The following is a 15,950-nucleotide window of genomic DNA, read 5'->3' as shown; positions in this document are numbered from 1 at the left end:
TGGTATTGGGACATTTTGGGACTTTTGTTTTTGTAATCAGGCACTCAAAAAATATATAAAAATTTGGATTTAGATTTATCTGGCAATATATCGGTTATCGGCTTTCAAATGTAAAGAATTATCGGTTATCGTATAGGCCAAAATTTTCATATTGGTGCATCACTAGCTCCTGGTGTTATTGTGCATGAATCACTAGTACACATTATTTCAAAAGAATATCTTCATTAATCAACTTGCTATTTCACTGAAATTACTTTGATTGGCATATCCTAAGATACGTGTAAGTGGAAAATAATGTTTACCAAATAAAAGCTTTTTAAGCATGGTTTTAGGACACATTTGTAGGTAATACAGCCTTTCTAAAATCTTGACAATAGTTAATGCAGAAAATGTATTCTGGTGAACGGTAATGTAACGTGAACAGTCCTCCACAACTGCAAAACAGCGATCAGGTCTGACTCCATTTTGGTTTAAAATGCACACTTTTCACAATCCAGCAAGTTCCTGATAACAAAATCATGTCTTGCTGTATCGTTTTTCACACTAGGACGTACATCAGCTTAAGGAAGTAAAATAGTTTTGTGTTGACTTTAATGTGAAAACTGGCTTAGTATGGTGCTGTTGTTGTCCAGCAATAATGCAAAACACTGCAAAAAATGCTTTTCTTACTTAGTATTTTTGTCTTGTTTTCAGTCCAAATATCTAAAAGAAATAAAAAATAAATCAAGATGCATTTGCCAGAAAAGTAAAATGCCATAAGATATTATGTCTAAATAAATCCAAATTAAGTGAGTTGTTGCTTAAAAAAAGCAAAATGATCTGCCAATGGGGTAAGAAAAATGATCTTGTTTCTGTTTGAATTAAGGTTATTTGTCTTACCCCATTGGCAGATCATTTTGCTTTTTTTAAGCAACAACTCTAATTTAATTTTGATTTATTTCCTCAGAAAACAAACCTTTTACTACTTTAGTAAATGCATCTTGATTTAAGAATTTTTAGATATTTGGACTGGAAACAAGACAAAAATACTAAGTAAGAAAAGCATTTTTTTTTTGCAGTGAAGTTTGTACAATCACACATCTGTATATGTGTAACATTTGTACAGTGCTTCCCTGTGTATGTGCTCCTGGGCTTGAGATATACTGAGTGATTGAAACATGAACCATCTGTCCCGTGTGGAGCCGGCTTGAGCAGGAACCCAGCAGTGTGTGACAAGTGTTTTTCAGCAGGTTGTGTGTGCAGACCTCAGCAAAACTACAGGAGCACACACACTCTCAGCCATTCATCACCTTACCTCAGTCACAGTCAGTGTGGTCCTGATGCTGCAACTTATCTTACATATGCTAGATCCAATAATCTGCATTTCACCTCAGCTTAGCTTTATGTAGCCATTCTAGCTTTGGATGGTGATTTTGAGAATGTATACTGACAATCACAAAAATATTTATTTTCATGAAAATTCATTATCTTTATTTGCTGTTTTTTCCCCTTTGCTCATTGTGACCCCTCCCCATTCACTTACATTCATTGTTGTATTATTCAAAAAAAAAAAAAAAAAAATTGTTGTCTGTTTTACTGATATACAGTATTTATGAGATCAAGAATAACAAAAACAACAAAAGGATGGGGACATATGGGCAATATGGTTTCATGTGTCAGGACATAATGAAAATTCATCTGGTCCTTGGCAGGTCTTAAAAATGAGGTAAATACAATCTCTGATGAACAACAAAACATGACATATTACACTGTGTCATTACTTATTTAACGAAAGCTAGGCCAAATTGGAAAAGCCATCGGTGACAAACTAAGTACACCCCTACTTCTTCCATAAGAATTAAGAGGGTAAGAAGCTGCTAATCAAATGTCATCAGCAAGTGGGATCAGCTCTATATAAGCAGAAGTTTGGGAAGTTTGCTGGTCTAGAGCATTCAGGTGTGTGTTAAAACACAATGCCAAGGAGGAAAGACATCAGCAATGATCTTAGAGAAGCAATTGTTGCTGCCATCAATCTGAATACGGCCATTGAAGTGCATTGTTGTACAGTGAGGAAGATTATTCACAAGACAGTTGCCAATCTTCGTGGACATCCCAGCAAATTCACGCCAAGGTCAGACCCTATACAGGCCTCAGTTAACATGTTAAATGTTAAAGTTCCTAAAAAAGTACAATTAGAAAAAGAACGGACAAGAATGGCATGTTTGGAAGCTTCTTCTCTCTAAAAAGAAACATGGCAGCACGGCTTAGGTTTGCAAAGTTGCATCTGAACAAACCTCAAGACATACTGGAACAATGTCCTTTGGACAGACAAAACCAAAGTAGAGATGTTTGGCCATAATGCGCAGCGCCAAGTTAGGTGAAATCTACATTCCTTCTCCTCATCCCCCACTCCTTCTCTCTCATGCTAAGATCACCTGAATTCACCCAAAAATCCATAGGTTTAATGTGAACATTTATCATTGATTATCCTTGATCTGATTATGAAATTGGCATGATACATTTACCTGACATAATAAATTATTACATTTGATTATTCTAACTGACTTTGACATTATTTTCATTAAAGAGTTAAAAAGGATAGTCAAACATTCGCTCACTTTTAATGATGCATGGATATCATTAAAACCTTTTCATTTATGGAGTCAGATGAAATCACGAGAGAATACATATTCAGAAAATCAAAAAATGAATGCAAGTGAATCAGAGGGTGTATTTAGTTTGTCATCCATGGCTTTTCCATTTTGGCTTTATTTTTGTTAAATAAATAATGACATGGTGTAATATGTCATTTGTTGTTTCACATGACTGTGTAATTTTTTTTTTTTAAATAAAGAGATATATATACACACATATGCATTTTGTGCGATTTAAGGTTATGAATCATGCATATTATGTAATGTTTTGTGTGATGGGATGTGATGTAATGCCTGTGATGTGTAATGTGAAATGCTCGGCTTGTGGTTGTGTTGTAGCGAATCAGGCACAACACAGGGCAACAATCCAATTACATCCTAGCAGACAGACCTGAATCATTCTGCTGCACACTACCTTGTTATTGAGATGATCTATGTCATGTTTATCTTCTCCAACATCAAATAACCTCATTTACTAATGGCAAGCCTTTGGAGGTTTTGCGTTCTCCTATTAGGAGCTACACATTTAGCCCCATCCTGGTGTTTAGGGATGGGATATTTAGGGGTTGAGAAGAGTCAAAACTAAGCAAATCGTGTTGTTTTCCAAAGTTATTAATAGTACTAAATTATACAGGCATTTGAATCTCTTCATCTCTTCTCAGCTTCCCCACAGTTCCTGAAGAAACCTGCCAACATATATGCTCACGAAGCCACAGACGTCATCTTCGAGTGTGAGGTCACCGGCTCACCGGCTCCCACCATCAAATGGGTGAAGAACGGAGATGCCGTCATTCCCAGCGACTATTTCAAGATCATTGTAAGTTGCCAGCTAGGACATGCTGTTGACCTTTTGTCATGAAAATGTGTGATACAGAATGCACTATAACAGTGAGCGCATATGGACATTTCTTCTAGTTGACTGCAATGTTCTTGTTTGCGTCTTTATAGAAGGAGCAGAACTTGCAGGTGCTGGGACTGGTCAAGTCAGATGAAGGTTTCTATCAGTGTTTAGCTGAGAATGACGCTGGTAATGTGCAGTCGAGTGCTCAGCTCATCATACTGGATCAAGGTACGTCTAAGATTGAATATTTTTATTTATTTTTTATTTGTATTATTCTTTTTTTGAAAGAAAGCACATGAACATATACATTTCCATGTAACAGAAAGCAAGAAAAAACATTGATTTTCTATACCTCCTCTTTTCTTAGTCTTTTATTAACACCTTTCCAAGTCCACCACATTTTAAGAATGATCTGAAAGGTCCCCAAACTCCATCAAAAACTGTATATTTGTCCCTTAAAATATGTCATCTTTTCCATTGACATATTTGTTACCATTTCTTTTAGCCAACATCCTATACTTGGTGCACAAATATTTTTCCAATTTAAAGAAATAAGCCGTTTTGCTTGAAGAATGCATATATTTATAAATATATACTCTTTCTTTTTTAGCTTGAGCTCCTTAGGAAACAAATGTAATAGAAAAAGTAAAGGTGACAATGGAATGTTAACATCAATAATCATTTCTTTCACACCTTTCCAAAAATGTTTGACTTCTTCGCACTCCCATATGCAATGATATAATGTACCTTTAAACTCACTGCATCTTAAGCAAGTGTCAGGGACATTTTCATTATATTTATGCAATACAACTGGAGTTATATAAGATTGAATATTTTTTTAAAGTTTCCCATTGTAAACCCTATTGGAAAATCCAGCTAAATCCAGCTTGGTTCTTCCTGAAGGGAAGGTCTTATATTAGTTTTAGTACACTCTCATTACAAAAAGTGTTCATAACGTCTCATTATAGATAAGGGTGCTCCGATCAGGGTTTTTGGGGATGATTACGATTACGATTGGTCGATACCGATCACCGAAATAAATAATACTACATGATAAATAGAAGGCTTGAAATAGACTCACTGGGGTTATTAGGCTATTCTCAACAACAACGTATTTTAAGTATAAAAAAAGTTAAGAGATGAGAAAGTATCATGAATAGACAACTCTTTATTTATCCGCAAGCAACATGTGCAACATATAGAGGTGATTAGGTACAGCTTATTGCTTAACAAATATAGCATTCACAGAACAGTCTTTATCAACAGAAAGTAATCAAATGTAAAACAACTGCATAGTCTTCACTTTATAAATTAAATATATATTAATCAATCTACTAAAGAGCAGTGAGTGATTTCTCTTTATCTTAAGTTGTTTGATTAACATTAATGACACAGACGGCATCAGGAATATTAGGCTGCTGTCACTTTAAGAGCGAATGCACGGATCCAATACACTGATACACATACAACTTATTTCCCAGCTGTTTATGTTCACTTAAGACATAACCAATGGTGTTTAAGCGAATGCTCACAAAGCCGGCCATTTTGACATATTTCTGTGTGTATTTAACTGTTTAGACGCTAAAGTTCATGTTGCTTGTCCTTGTTCCACTCTGTCTCAGAGCGCACGCACAGAAAGTCGCTTGCGTATTACTTTTGCAGCTTAATGCAGTTTTAATAACTCTTTTTATTATCGAGCACAGGAGTTTAGCAACAGTAGACTGCATTTTACGACAATCACTGATTTGGACGTTAAACTTGGGCTTTTAGGGAGGAATGATAGCACTCTGCTGTGAAGGAAAGAAATGCACTAAAATCGCACAGATCTAGTTTGTTGCTGTAATTGCTGAAGGGTTGATGTTTCTGCTCTCCACAAAGATGTTGCAGATTTATTGTCCTTTTCATACACCTGGTGGAACTGCCAGACCGGTGAATATATAGTGAAGCAATTTTAGCTGCGCATAGAAAAAATTGTCTCGTGAGTTTTGCGTCATCTGATCGATCTTTATAGAGACCACTGATTAAACTATATAAAGCTATTATCGGCTGATAACGATCGGCGCCCGATCAATCGGAGCACCATTAAATAGTGGTCCATTTAGTTTTACAACAATATCACAAAAAAAAAAAAAAAAAAAAACTAAACATCTCAGGGAAACTGGAGGATTTGTCCATGTAGATGATCTTTCTTTAATATGAATCTAATTGAAAGTATAGTGGTTGAATGTAGTGTTGGTGTAAGTCAGGTGCATGATGCCATCTGCTGCAGCTTCCTCTCTGGCAGTGCCACCTGTTCAGTGTGTGTGTGTGTGTGTGTGTGTGTGTGTGTGTGTGTGTGTGTGTGCGCGCTCACGGCCATGTGTGTGCCAGAACCGGAGTTTAATGTAAAATGTGAGGATGAAATCATGTTCTGGATGGTTGCTGGAATATTATTTACCAACCGCCGAAGTCTCTATGATATTCTGGTCCCTGGGTCTGCCAGGCAAAACCGTATAGCATGATTTTTGAGATATTATTCCTGTACATTCATAACTGTGAAGGACTCCCTGTCCTTTCGTATGAGCAATAGAAATAGTGATGATTGCCTTAGCAAGCAACTCTAAAAATTTTAATCCAATCATCTACAAGAGTAGCACTGAATGCACAGATTTGTTGTCAGATTGTCACTCTGTTTCTGTGAAAATAGTATCTTTATGAGTTGAAGCCTGTGTCTCTATGTATTCTCTATGGGCCTTTGATGCAGTCTTTGCTCCTCTTGTATGAAAATGGCCTATAAACACTTTATTTTGGCAGGCTTCTCAGCGTGTTCTAGTTAAAGCTGCTAGACGGGTCTGATTGGAGGCTTTTTTGAAGCCTCACTTCTCGCTGCCATCTGGACTAGCACATGGTGAATAGGAAAACACGGTTGCTTATCTTCACTTATTGTTAGAGGTGATTGCTGAGTTTATTAAGTTACAGACAGGGAGTTTGTGGCACAGTCTGTGAAACTTGCTCATTATAATTTTTTTGTAAGGGAATAAATGCTCCCATACTCATTAGGGTAATGCTGAAGTGTTTTTTCCCCTTAGCTCTAGATTTGACATGCTATGATTGTCTTAAGCACAACTGTAAGTGCAGAGATTTTTATGTAGATTTGCTCAGATTTTCTCAGAAAGCACAGAAAAGTTCTTTTAATCTGTGGTAAAAAAAAAAAAAAAAAGGAATTTATGAATACAACTGAAAGAGACCTCATAACATCCTAGCAACCACCCATTACACCTTAGCAACCGCTCTAAAGACTATTCGGAACATTGCAGTTGCACAGAAACTATTCATAACACCATTGTAACTGTAACAATGTGCTAAAGACTACTTAGAATGCCTTAGCAACTGCATAGCAACACCTTGTTGACTACCCATAACACCCTAGCAACCTCTTAACAAGGTATTAAAGACTATTCAGTGTGTCTTAGTAACTACATTTCAACACACTGGCATGGGAATCACCCATAAAACACTTGCAACAACAAAACACTGTGCTAAAGACTACTCGGAACACCCTAGCAACTGCGTAGCAACACCCTGGTGACCACTCATAACACCTTAGCAACAATGCACTGAATTCTATTAAGGACGCTTTAGCAACCACATTGCAACACATTGGCATGGCAACCACTCATAAAAACCTTGCAACAACAGAACAATGTGCTAAATAATACTCTGAACACCCTAGCAACTGCGTAGCAACACCCTGGTGACCACCCATAACACCTTAGCAACAATGCACTACATTTTATTAAGAACACCTTAGAAACCACATTGCAACACCCTGGCATGGAAACCACCCATAACACCCTTGCAACAACAAAACAATGTGCTAAAGACTACTCAGAAAACCCTAGCAACTTCATAGCAACACCCTGGTGACCACCCATAACACCTTAACAACAATACACTAAAGATTAATAAGTACACTGTAAAAAAAATTGCTGTAGTTATCCAGCTATTTGCCAGTAACTTACTGTAGATTTAAATTGATGTTATTTACTGGCAACAGTTTGTTCAAAGTTAAATGAACATTAAACATTAACAAGTCTTTGTCTTTATATATAATAAAACTATAAAATAACAATCTAATGCAAAGCATTCTGGGAACCAGAAATCTTCATCAACCTTTTTCTGTTTTTTTTCCTTCAGATTTTGGTTCCCAGAATGCTTTGCATGAGGCTGTTATTTTAGTTTTATTCTGTAAAGATAAAGACTTGTTAATGTTTAATGTTCATTTAACTTTGAACAAACTGTTGCCAGTAAATAACATCAATTTAAATCTACAGTAAGTTACTGGCAAGCAGCTGCCAGTAATACTGTAATTTCTACAGATTTTTTTTACAGTGTATGCCTTAGAAACCGCATTGCAACACCCTGGCATTGCAACCACCCATAGAACCCTTGCAACAACAGAACAATGTGCTAAATACTAATTGGAACACCCTAGCAACTGCATAGCAACACCCTGGCAACCACCCATTACACCTTAGCAACAATGTTCTAAAGACTATTAAGGAAGCATTAGCAACCGACATTGCAACACCCTGGCATGGCAACCACCCATAAAAGCGGCGTTCTAAAAAATGTGGCGCTCAAGTTAAAATAAGTTGAAAAAGGTTTATAGACATTCAGTTTTTAAAGGGATAGTTCACCCAAGTTCTGAACACTAAGGAAGATATTTTGTAGAATGTTGCTAATCAAACAGTTGATGTGCACCATTGACTTCCATAGTATTTCCAAGCATTCCTTCATCATGGAAACTACAAACTCAGACAAACTCATCTATTTGAATATTTGTGAAGACTTTGTGCAGCACAATGAATAGAAATGTGGGTCGCCACAAGCATTAAAAGACGTGTATAGCTGGTATGAGATCAGGACGTGACCTGACAGTTTGATGCTTGTTTACTTTCCCTAGATTCATTTTAATTCCATATTTGCATGTGAATGCTTGTTTTTCCTGGCAGGGACTTATTATTATTATTAAGGATTCATGGCAACTGAAAAAATCCTAAATTTTTCATTCCGTTTTTTCTTTCTCTTCCAAAAAAACCTTGTATGGCACAAACACCCGGCAAAAACCAATTTCCAAGCATCTGTTTCTAGACAGAGCTGCGTTTTTCTGAGTGCTGGTAATCTACAGCTTGTGTGTGTGTGTAGAAGTGATGGAGTGAAGAAAAGTCGGACGAGAGCTTGGACACACTGTAGATGTCCCTCATGGATGCTTGACTATAGTTGTTACTGGACCTTGCAAGCGGGCTCCAGTTCCAGGTATGTGTGTTGAAAAATGATAGATGAAGATACAATGTGAGTCTGAGCACAGAAAAAGGTGATGGATCTGAGAGCATACAATGCTGATTTGGGCCATATTTGTGTTTATATCTCAGCTGAGGAGCCTGTGGAACCATAAAACATAAACAGTATGTCTCCGCTGAGGCCTCTCACTGTGTTCATGTGACACTTTAACTAGGCCTGTGTGCCAGACAGCAGAGCAAATACGCTTGGCTTATTTATGGCCTCAGAAAGAGCCTTCAAGCTGCTTTCCAACATCTCTGCTTTGTTTATAAGATTCATCACTCAATGGTCGGAATATTAATGTGATTTAGTTGACGTTGCGAAGCCTGTAGCTGTTGCTTAACTCGAAGGAATTATTCTGTTTGAGAATGAAGAAATGTAATTTCACCCAAATAAAATATAAACCAATTTTTATGACGCACCAGACTGACCGTGTTTGAAATGCGATACTAGATTACTGAATCAAGTTTCTTCAACTTCAGACACTTCTATATTTCCCAGCGGTTGATTTTTTTATTATTAAAATAACTTTTTTTTTTTTTTTGGTGCTACTTTTAAAATGGCTACATGCAGACTTATTGTTGAATACTTATCCCAGACACAAACTTTCAATCATGAATCTGAAAATCCATTATTAAAATTATTACAGGTTAAACTATGACTATAAAATGTCAAAGAAAGAGCGACTTAAACCATTGCAATAATTATTGGGTGAAAATAATCTATATTAATTTTCTGTGCCATCATATTCACCACATGGAACAAATTTGCCCCCAAATTATTATAATTTTTTTGATGTTTATACTAGGTGAAAAAGCATTAGGCTATTTTCTTAGTGATATGCTATTTCCACTAAGTGAAAATAGCGATAGATATTTACACTGTAAAAATAGTATTTTCTTTGCAACGTGTAAATAGTAGTTAGATACTATTTGCACCTCAGTATTTTAGTACATTATAAAACAGAATGCAATAATAACATATTGAGTGTAAATTATTATATTTATTTAAATAAATGCTGCCTTATTAGGACAATAAAGCTCTCCCTACACATACCCCTAACCCTACCCGATAAACACTTTATTATTAAAGAACCGTTAGGCATTTTAATTTCACTTTTCACATATTTTCTTCATATTTATTTAAAATAATTGGCTTACCAATCTGATATGCGATGGGAAAGGGGAGCAGAACCAGTTCGGAAAAGGGCGGATTCGAACTTGTGTTAAAACTTCATTGGTGGGTTTTGTATGTTTCTCTAGTCCAACCAGACATTGGTGGGCGGAGTTAGTGTAAATAGCTCGGCACGTTTTATTTTTTTTCCCCTTCAAAAGTTAGACCGCAGTGTCAGTTAAAGGGTTAGTTCACCTAAAAATGAAACTTCGGTCAGTAATTACTCTCCCTCATGTTGTTCCAAACCCCGTAAGACTTTCGTTCATCTTCGGAACACAAATTAAGATATTTTTGATGAAATCTGAGCGCTGTCTCACTCCTCCATAGGCTTCTCTGTAATCAATATCTGCCATCCCAGAAAAGTTAGTAAAGACGTCATTAAAATAGTCCAAGTGACTACAGTGGCTCAACCTTAAGTTTATCAAGCAATGAGAATACTAAAAACAAAACAAAAAAACGAACGTTTTATTCAACTATTGATTTTCTTCTGTGTTCCTCTGAGTGAGTTCACGTAGTGTAACAGCGCAGCACTTCTGGGTTGTACGTCAGAACGGAGGCTCACTATTGGCCGACGCTGGTCATGTGTGTGATGCTGGCCAATAGTGAGCCTCCGTTCTGACGTACAACCCAGAAGCGCTGCGCTGTTACATAAACTTAAGGTTGAGCCACTGTAGTCACTTGGACAATTTTAATAATGTCTTTACTAACTTTTCTGGGATGGCAGATCTCGATTACCTAGAAAGCCTATGGAGGAGTGAGACAGCTCTCAGATTTCATCAAAAATATCTTAATTTGTGTTCTGAAGATGAACGAAAGTCTTACGGGGTTGAAACAACATGAGGGAGAGTAATTACTGACAGAATTTTCATTTTTGGGTGAACTAACCATTTAAGACTGATATCACTTGTGAGTTTTGGGGTTCTCTGTGGTATCAACAACTGATATATAAAAGGTCTGTAGGTTTGCTGATGTACATTGTGAAATGCTAATTTGTACTGCATGAATTCTTATCCTGAACTCCCAGCGATTCAGTTTGATTTAATAATCTCATGTTTGCTCAGCATTGAAACAAAGAGCTATCGCTGTAGCCTACAAACAGCCTGAGCCCAAGCTTCTCAAAGGAGCACAGTGATATTTTTGGTACTGGGACTGAGCATGACAAATGGGACTGAAGTGTCAGAGAATAACAGATTTGGCTGCGGGACTTGAGCGCGAGGGATTGGCGCAGTTTGATGGAGGTTTAGCAGGTGCAGGAGGGAATGGGGCCGATGCTTTACTGACCCCGAGGGCTGGTGTAACTGGGTATAGACATACAGTAATGACGTGCCAGATGGGCGTCTGCCTTCCCAGTGAACACATAGGATGTCCCCTGCCAGCTTCACGCTGAGACCCGTAATCCTGTGCTTTGGTGCTGGGCGGGACGTCCCGTCGAGGTGCCCGTTCCTCCTCCCTAGATCTGCGCTTTCATCTCTTTAGACTATGGAAGCAAGACGTCTCAGGAGACGAAACGCTGCTCTGCATCACGTGAGAGACCTGTTTAATCTCAACAGGGGTGTTGATGGCCTTTAATCCATCATCCTCTCATATTCATGATGTTTACTTTGAAGAGATAGACTGCTGTCGCCTCTGCAGTGGTTCAGGCTTCATATCCGATGCACAGTCGCTGCGGGCCAGCTGTATCTCCAATGATAAATTGGACTATTGTGTACTTGGCTTCATTTATCTGCTTATAAAAAAAAATCCCTTGCTTTGTGTTTATTTGCTACAACAAAATGGATTGAATTGCCTAGAAAAGGCTGGAGATATTTTGTAAGGGCCCGTATCAGGAAATATCTAATGAATGTTTTTATTTTTATTAAAAAAAATAAAAAAATAAAAAAAACTGATATTTTTTAGCGGTCGGAAAACTTTTTATGCGCTTCGGCCGTTCATTTTCATGGCATTTTGGGAGGCTGAAACCACAAACTTTTGAGTTTCAAAGTGCAAGTTTTTGAAAACGATACCCTTATCGTCCCCGTTTAAACTACAAAAACATGAATGTGAATGGAAGCTTGTTTCAGCTATGGAGTCAAAAATAAAAAAGACTTTTTATCTCACAGTTCAGACTTTTTTTTATCATAATTGTGATATACATCTCTCAGTTCGGACTTTATAACTTGTAATTTTTTATATCTCACAGTTTTGAGAAAAAAGTCAGAATTGTGAGATGAAAAGTTGTAATTGTCTATTTAATTTAATAATATATCATTTAATATCACACAATTCAGAATTGAGCTATAAAATTGGAATGATGAGAAACTCAGATTTCCAAGATATAAATTCTGGCTTTTTTTTGCGAGTCATGAACTTGGAATTACAAGAAATAAAATCTGAATTGCGAGATATACACTCGCAATTAAAAAAGTCAGAATTATGAATTATAAACTGGGAATTGGATGAAATAAAGTCATAATTACAGTATATAAATTCTGACTTTTTTCTCACAATTCTGAGTTTATATCTGCAATTCTGACTTTTTTTCACAGAATAAAGTCTGAATTGTAAAATAAAAACTTGCAGTTGTGAGGAAAAAGTCAGAATTGTGAGATAAAGTACAATGACCTTTTTAAATAAGAGAAGACAGAATTGTAAGATGAAAAGTTGCAATTGCCTTTTTAATTGGGAGTTTATATCTCAGTATTGTTAACTTTTTCTCGCATTTCTGAGTTAATATCACACAATTCATAATTGTGAGCTGTAAAATTGGAATTATGAGAAATAAATTCATAATTGTAACTTATAAAGTCAGAATTGTGAGTTGAACTCAGAATTGCTAGAAATAAAGTCAGAATTACAAGATATAAATTTAGAATTTTTTCAAAATTCGGAGATAATTGCGAGTTATAAACTCGCAATTAAAAAAAGTCAGAATTGTGAGTTATGAACAGGGAATTGGAAGAAATAAAGTCAGAATTACAAGATATAAATTTAGAGTTTTTTCAAAATTCGGAGATAATTGCGAGTTATAAACTCGCAATTAAAAAAAGTCAGAATTGTGAGTTATGAACAGGGAATTGGAAGAAATAAAGTCAGAATTACAGGATATAAATTTTGACTTTTTTTCGCACAATTGCGCATTTATATCTTCAACTTTTTCACAGAATTGTGGGATATGAATTGTAAGATAAAAACTCGCAGTTGTGAGAAAAAGTCAGAATTGTGAGATCAATTATAAATTACCTTTTTTTAAATAAGAGAAGCCATATAGAAATATAAGAGAGTAAAACCCTAGAGATCTGTGTGATTTAGCTGCCCATTTCTCCTCCTCAAACACTCCTAAAGTGTCTATATATCAAGAGCTGCTCCACATTTCAGCATTAGTCAAACCTGTCTGATCTCAGGACATGAGTGCCGGTGAAGAACATGAACCCTAGCATGAAAGAGTGATATAACCCGCTTTTTATGTCTTCACTCAATATAAAACCCCTTCCAGACCCCTCACGGTAATACCATGTTCCCTCAGATCAATAGTAGAGAGGTGTTAGATTTAATGCCAATGGATGAAGTGTTTTTGGGTCACGTCTCCTGTACCGTTGGTCGTTTCAGTCTAACCCGTCTGTGTAAGATGAAAGAAGGAGCTCAATAAGTGGTTATTAGCAGTGCACTCTCTCCGACGGCCACATCATAAATACATGGAGGTGAATGAGGCCGTTTTTCCCATGTCCTCATGTAGTACAATTACCTCTTTAGGATATTAATATGATTCTTGGTGACATACATAGTATATAGTCATGCTCTGAGCAACCAAGAAACTAATTTGCATACTCTCGAAATACCGTTTACTGAGTATTAAATGCATAATTACATCGATTTAAAGCAAAAGTGGAGTTAAGAATACTCATTTTACACCAAAGGCCTTTTGACCTTTTTTCTTAGCTTCAGTGTGTATCATTAATGAGCGAAGTCTCCATCTGTTCCAGTGGCACCAGCTATTGCTCTCTGCTATGAATAGAGTCGGTATTAATCTTCTGCTGTTAACCACCGTACGTCACATGACTGCACTTCTCACATGTTGCCAGTACGCTGAGCGCTCACACCAAAACATCAAATCTTTATACAATCAGGCTAATTATATACATGACGTGTTTGAGATTTTAAAAAGCTGTACGAACTGAACAGACCAATTATGTGCAAAAGGACTAAATCCCTATTGTTTAATTTAGGGATGCACCGATATGAAAAATTTGGCCGATACGATAACTCGTATCTTATAGTAATATTATATTAATACTTAGTAATAAAGCAGTAATATTTGAAAGCCGATAACCGATATATTGGCTGATAAATCTAAATCCAAATTTTGATATAATTTGAGAACCTGATTACAAAAACACAAGTCTCATAATTAAAACCCATATCCCAAGCACACAATTATAATGATGTTCTCATAATGATGTTCTCATAATTTTATGTAGCCGATATGACAGACTTGTACTTTACTGTATTTTCCTTTTTGAAGTGATTCCAATCATATTTCATTCAATTCAAAAACAACATGGTGAACAGTGCACATCTGAAGCGGAAATAATCCATCAGCTTTAATATATCGGCCTAATTTTCTTTTTGGAAAATAATAAAAAGTGCAACTCATTTAAATTCTATTGAGAATGTTCCACTTTAAAACACTATGTAGAAAAACCAAACATGATCTAAAACAGCCACATCAACTAAAAAGACTTCATCCTGCACCATTATAAATTAGAAAGCTTTTTAAACCTCTCATGAACACCTTTACTAGAATTTATCACGTTCTATTGTATTGTATTTTTAACTAACTTGTTGTAGAATTTATAATCTGTTAAGGGAATCGATTTTTCACTAAAACAATGATATTACAACTGTGGCATGCTGTAGCTATATAGTTTATATATAGTTTAAATGTGACGTTTGCCAGGGAAAGAAGTAAAGCTAGAGAGCTGAACCAGAGATAAATGCTGAGTGATATCATTTTTTTCTCCCTGAGGCTAGACAGATGAACATTGATGGCTTGTCTTTGTGGGAAACTGTAATTGCTACAACTAATGTTTAATTTGTTCTCCGTCTAATGGATTTTGTCATTTAGGGGAAGCTATAAGCTAATGAGTGCTGCTATCAGTGTATATTATCAGTTGGTTCAGAAGAAGACATGAAGAGCACATCTCAACACAATACATCTCTCAGAACCTTTATAAGGTGCTTTTAAACTCTCAGAGGTTGTTCTTTCATCGCTCAAGAGACTTCGAATGTAATTGTATAAGCGTAGTATCGGAGTGTATGGTTGAAATGTAATGCCTTAAGGGAGTGTAATGTTTAATGTCTGAAATTTTTGCGATTGTTTTGTGTGGGTCAAGGGTGTGTCGATGTTGATTGTTGTAACTGTAAACCTGAATAAGTTGGCAAAACTCAATACATTTAAGACAATCAGTTGCCTCAAAATATTTAAGTTTCAAATATTCAAAGTTTAAGTAAGCAGAACTTGCAGATTTTAATTTTGTGCTTGTTTTGAACAATTTTACTTGTTCTTAACGTGAAATGTTTGAGTACATTAATCCATACTTTTAACTTAAACATTTCATGTAACCTCAATGTGAACATTTTTGTTATTATAAACTGCTAATGTAAACTGGTTTACATGCTAACAATAGCATAGTTTAGCACTTGCTGTATGAATGCTGCAATATAAAGAATTGACATGCTCTCAAACCAAGCCACATGCACCACTTGTCATCATGGCGGTAACTCCTAAAATCAACATTAACAAAAATTCTTCTAAATTAGCATTACAAAACATTAATCACTACTAAATCTCCCACTTAACATTAATCTTGCAAAAAAAAAAAAAAAAAAAAAAACAACAAAAAAAACATTATATTACACTTAATTTCAGCATTTACTCTCCCTTTCGAGTGCCATGGGCAAAGCATGCTGGGAAATAGAAATCCCAGCCCAGTTTCAGTTGAACT

The 15,950-nt window shown here is 36.1% G+C and overlaps 1 protein-coding gene across 15 annotated transcripts in view; it reads left to right on the top strand.

The window, feature by feature from the left end:
* Positions 1-15,950, top strand: part of neo1a (neogenin 1a) — a 167,662-nt gene that overhangs the window by 115,865 nt on the left and 35,847 nt on the right. For all 15 annotated transcript variants that reach the window (XM_084108445.1, XM_084108458.1, XM_084108453.1 and 12 more), the window contains exons 6-7: positions 3,296-3,450; positions 3,582-3,702. In XM_084108445.1, coding sequence (XP_083964571.1) covers positions 3,296-3,450; positions 3,582-3,702 — 276 coding nt within the window. The remainder of the gene's footprint in view (positions 1-3,295; positions 3,451-3,581; positions 3,703-15,950) is intronic.

The sequence above is a fragment of the Abramis brama genome (assembly GCF_963993115.1).
Source record: "Abramis brama genome assembly, chromosome: 3".
Lineage (NCBI taxonomy): Eukaryota > Metazoa > Chordata > Actinopteri > Cypriniformes > Leuciscidae > Abramis > Abramis brama.
This window is presented reverse-complemented; position numbering and strand designations above follow the sequence as displayed.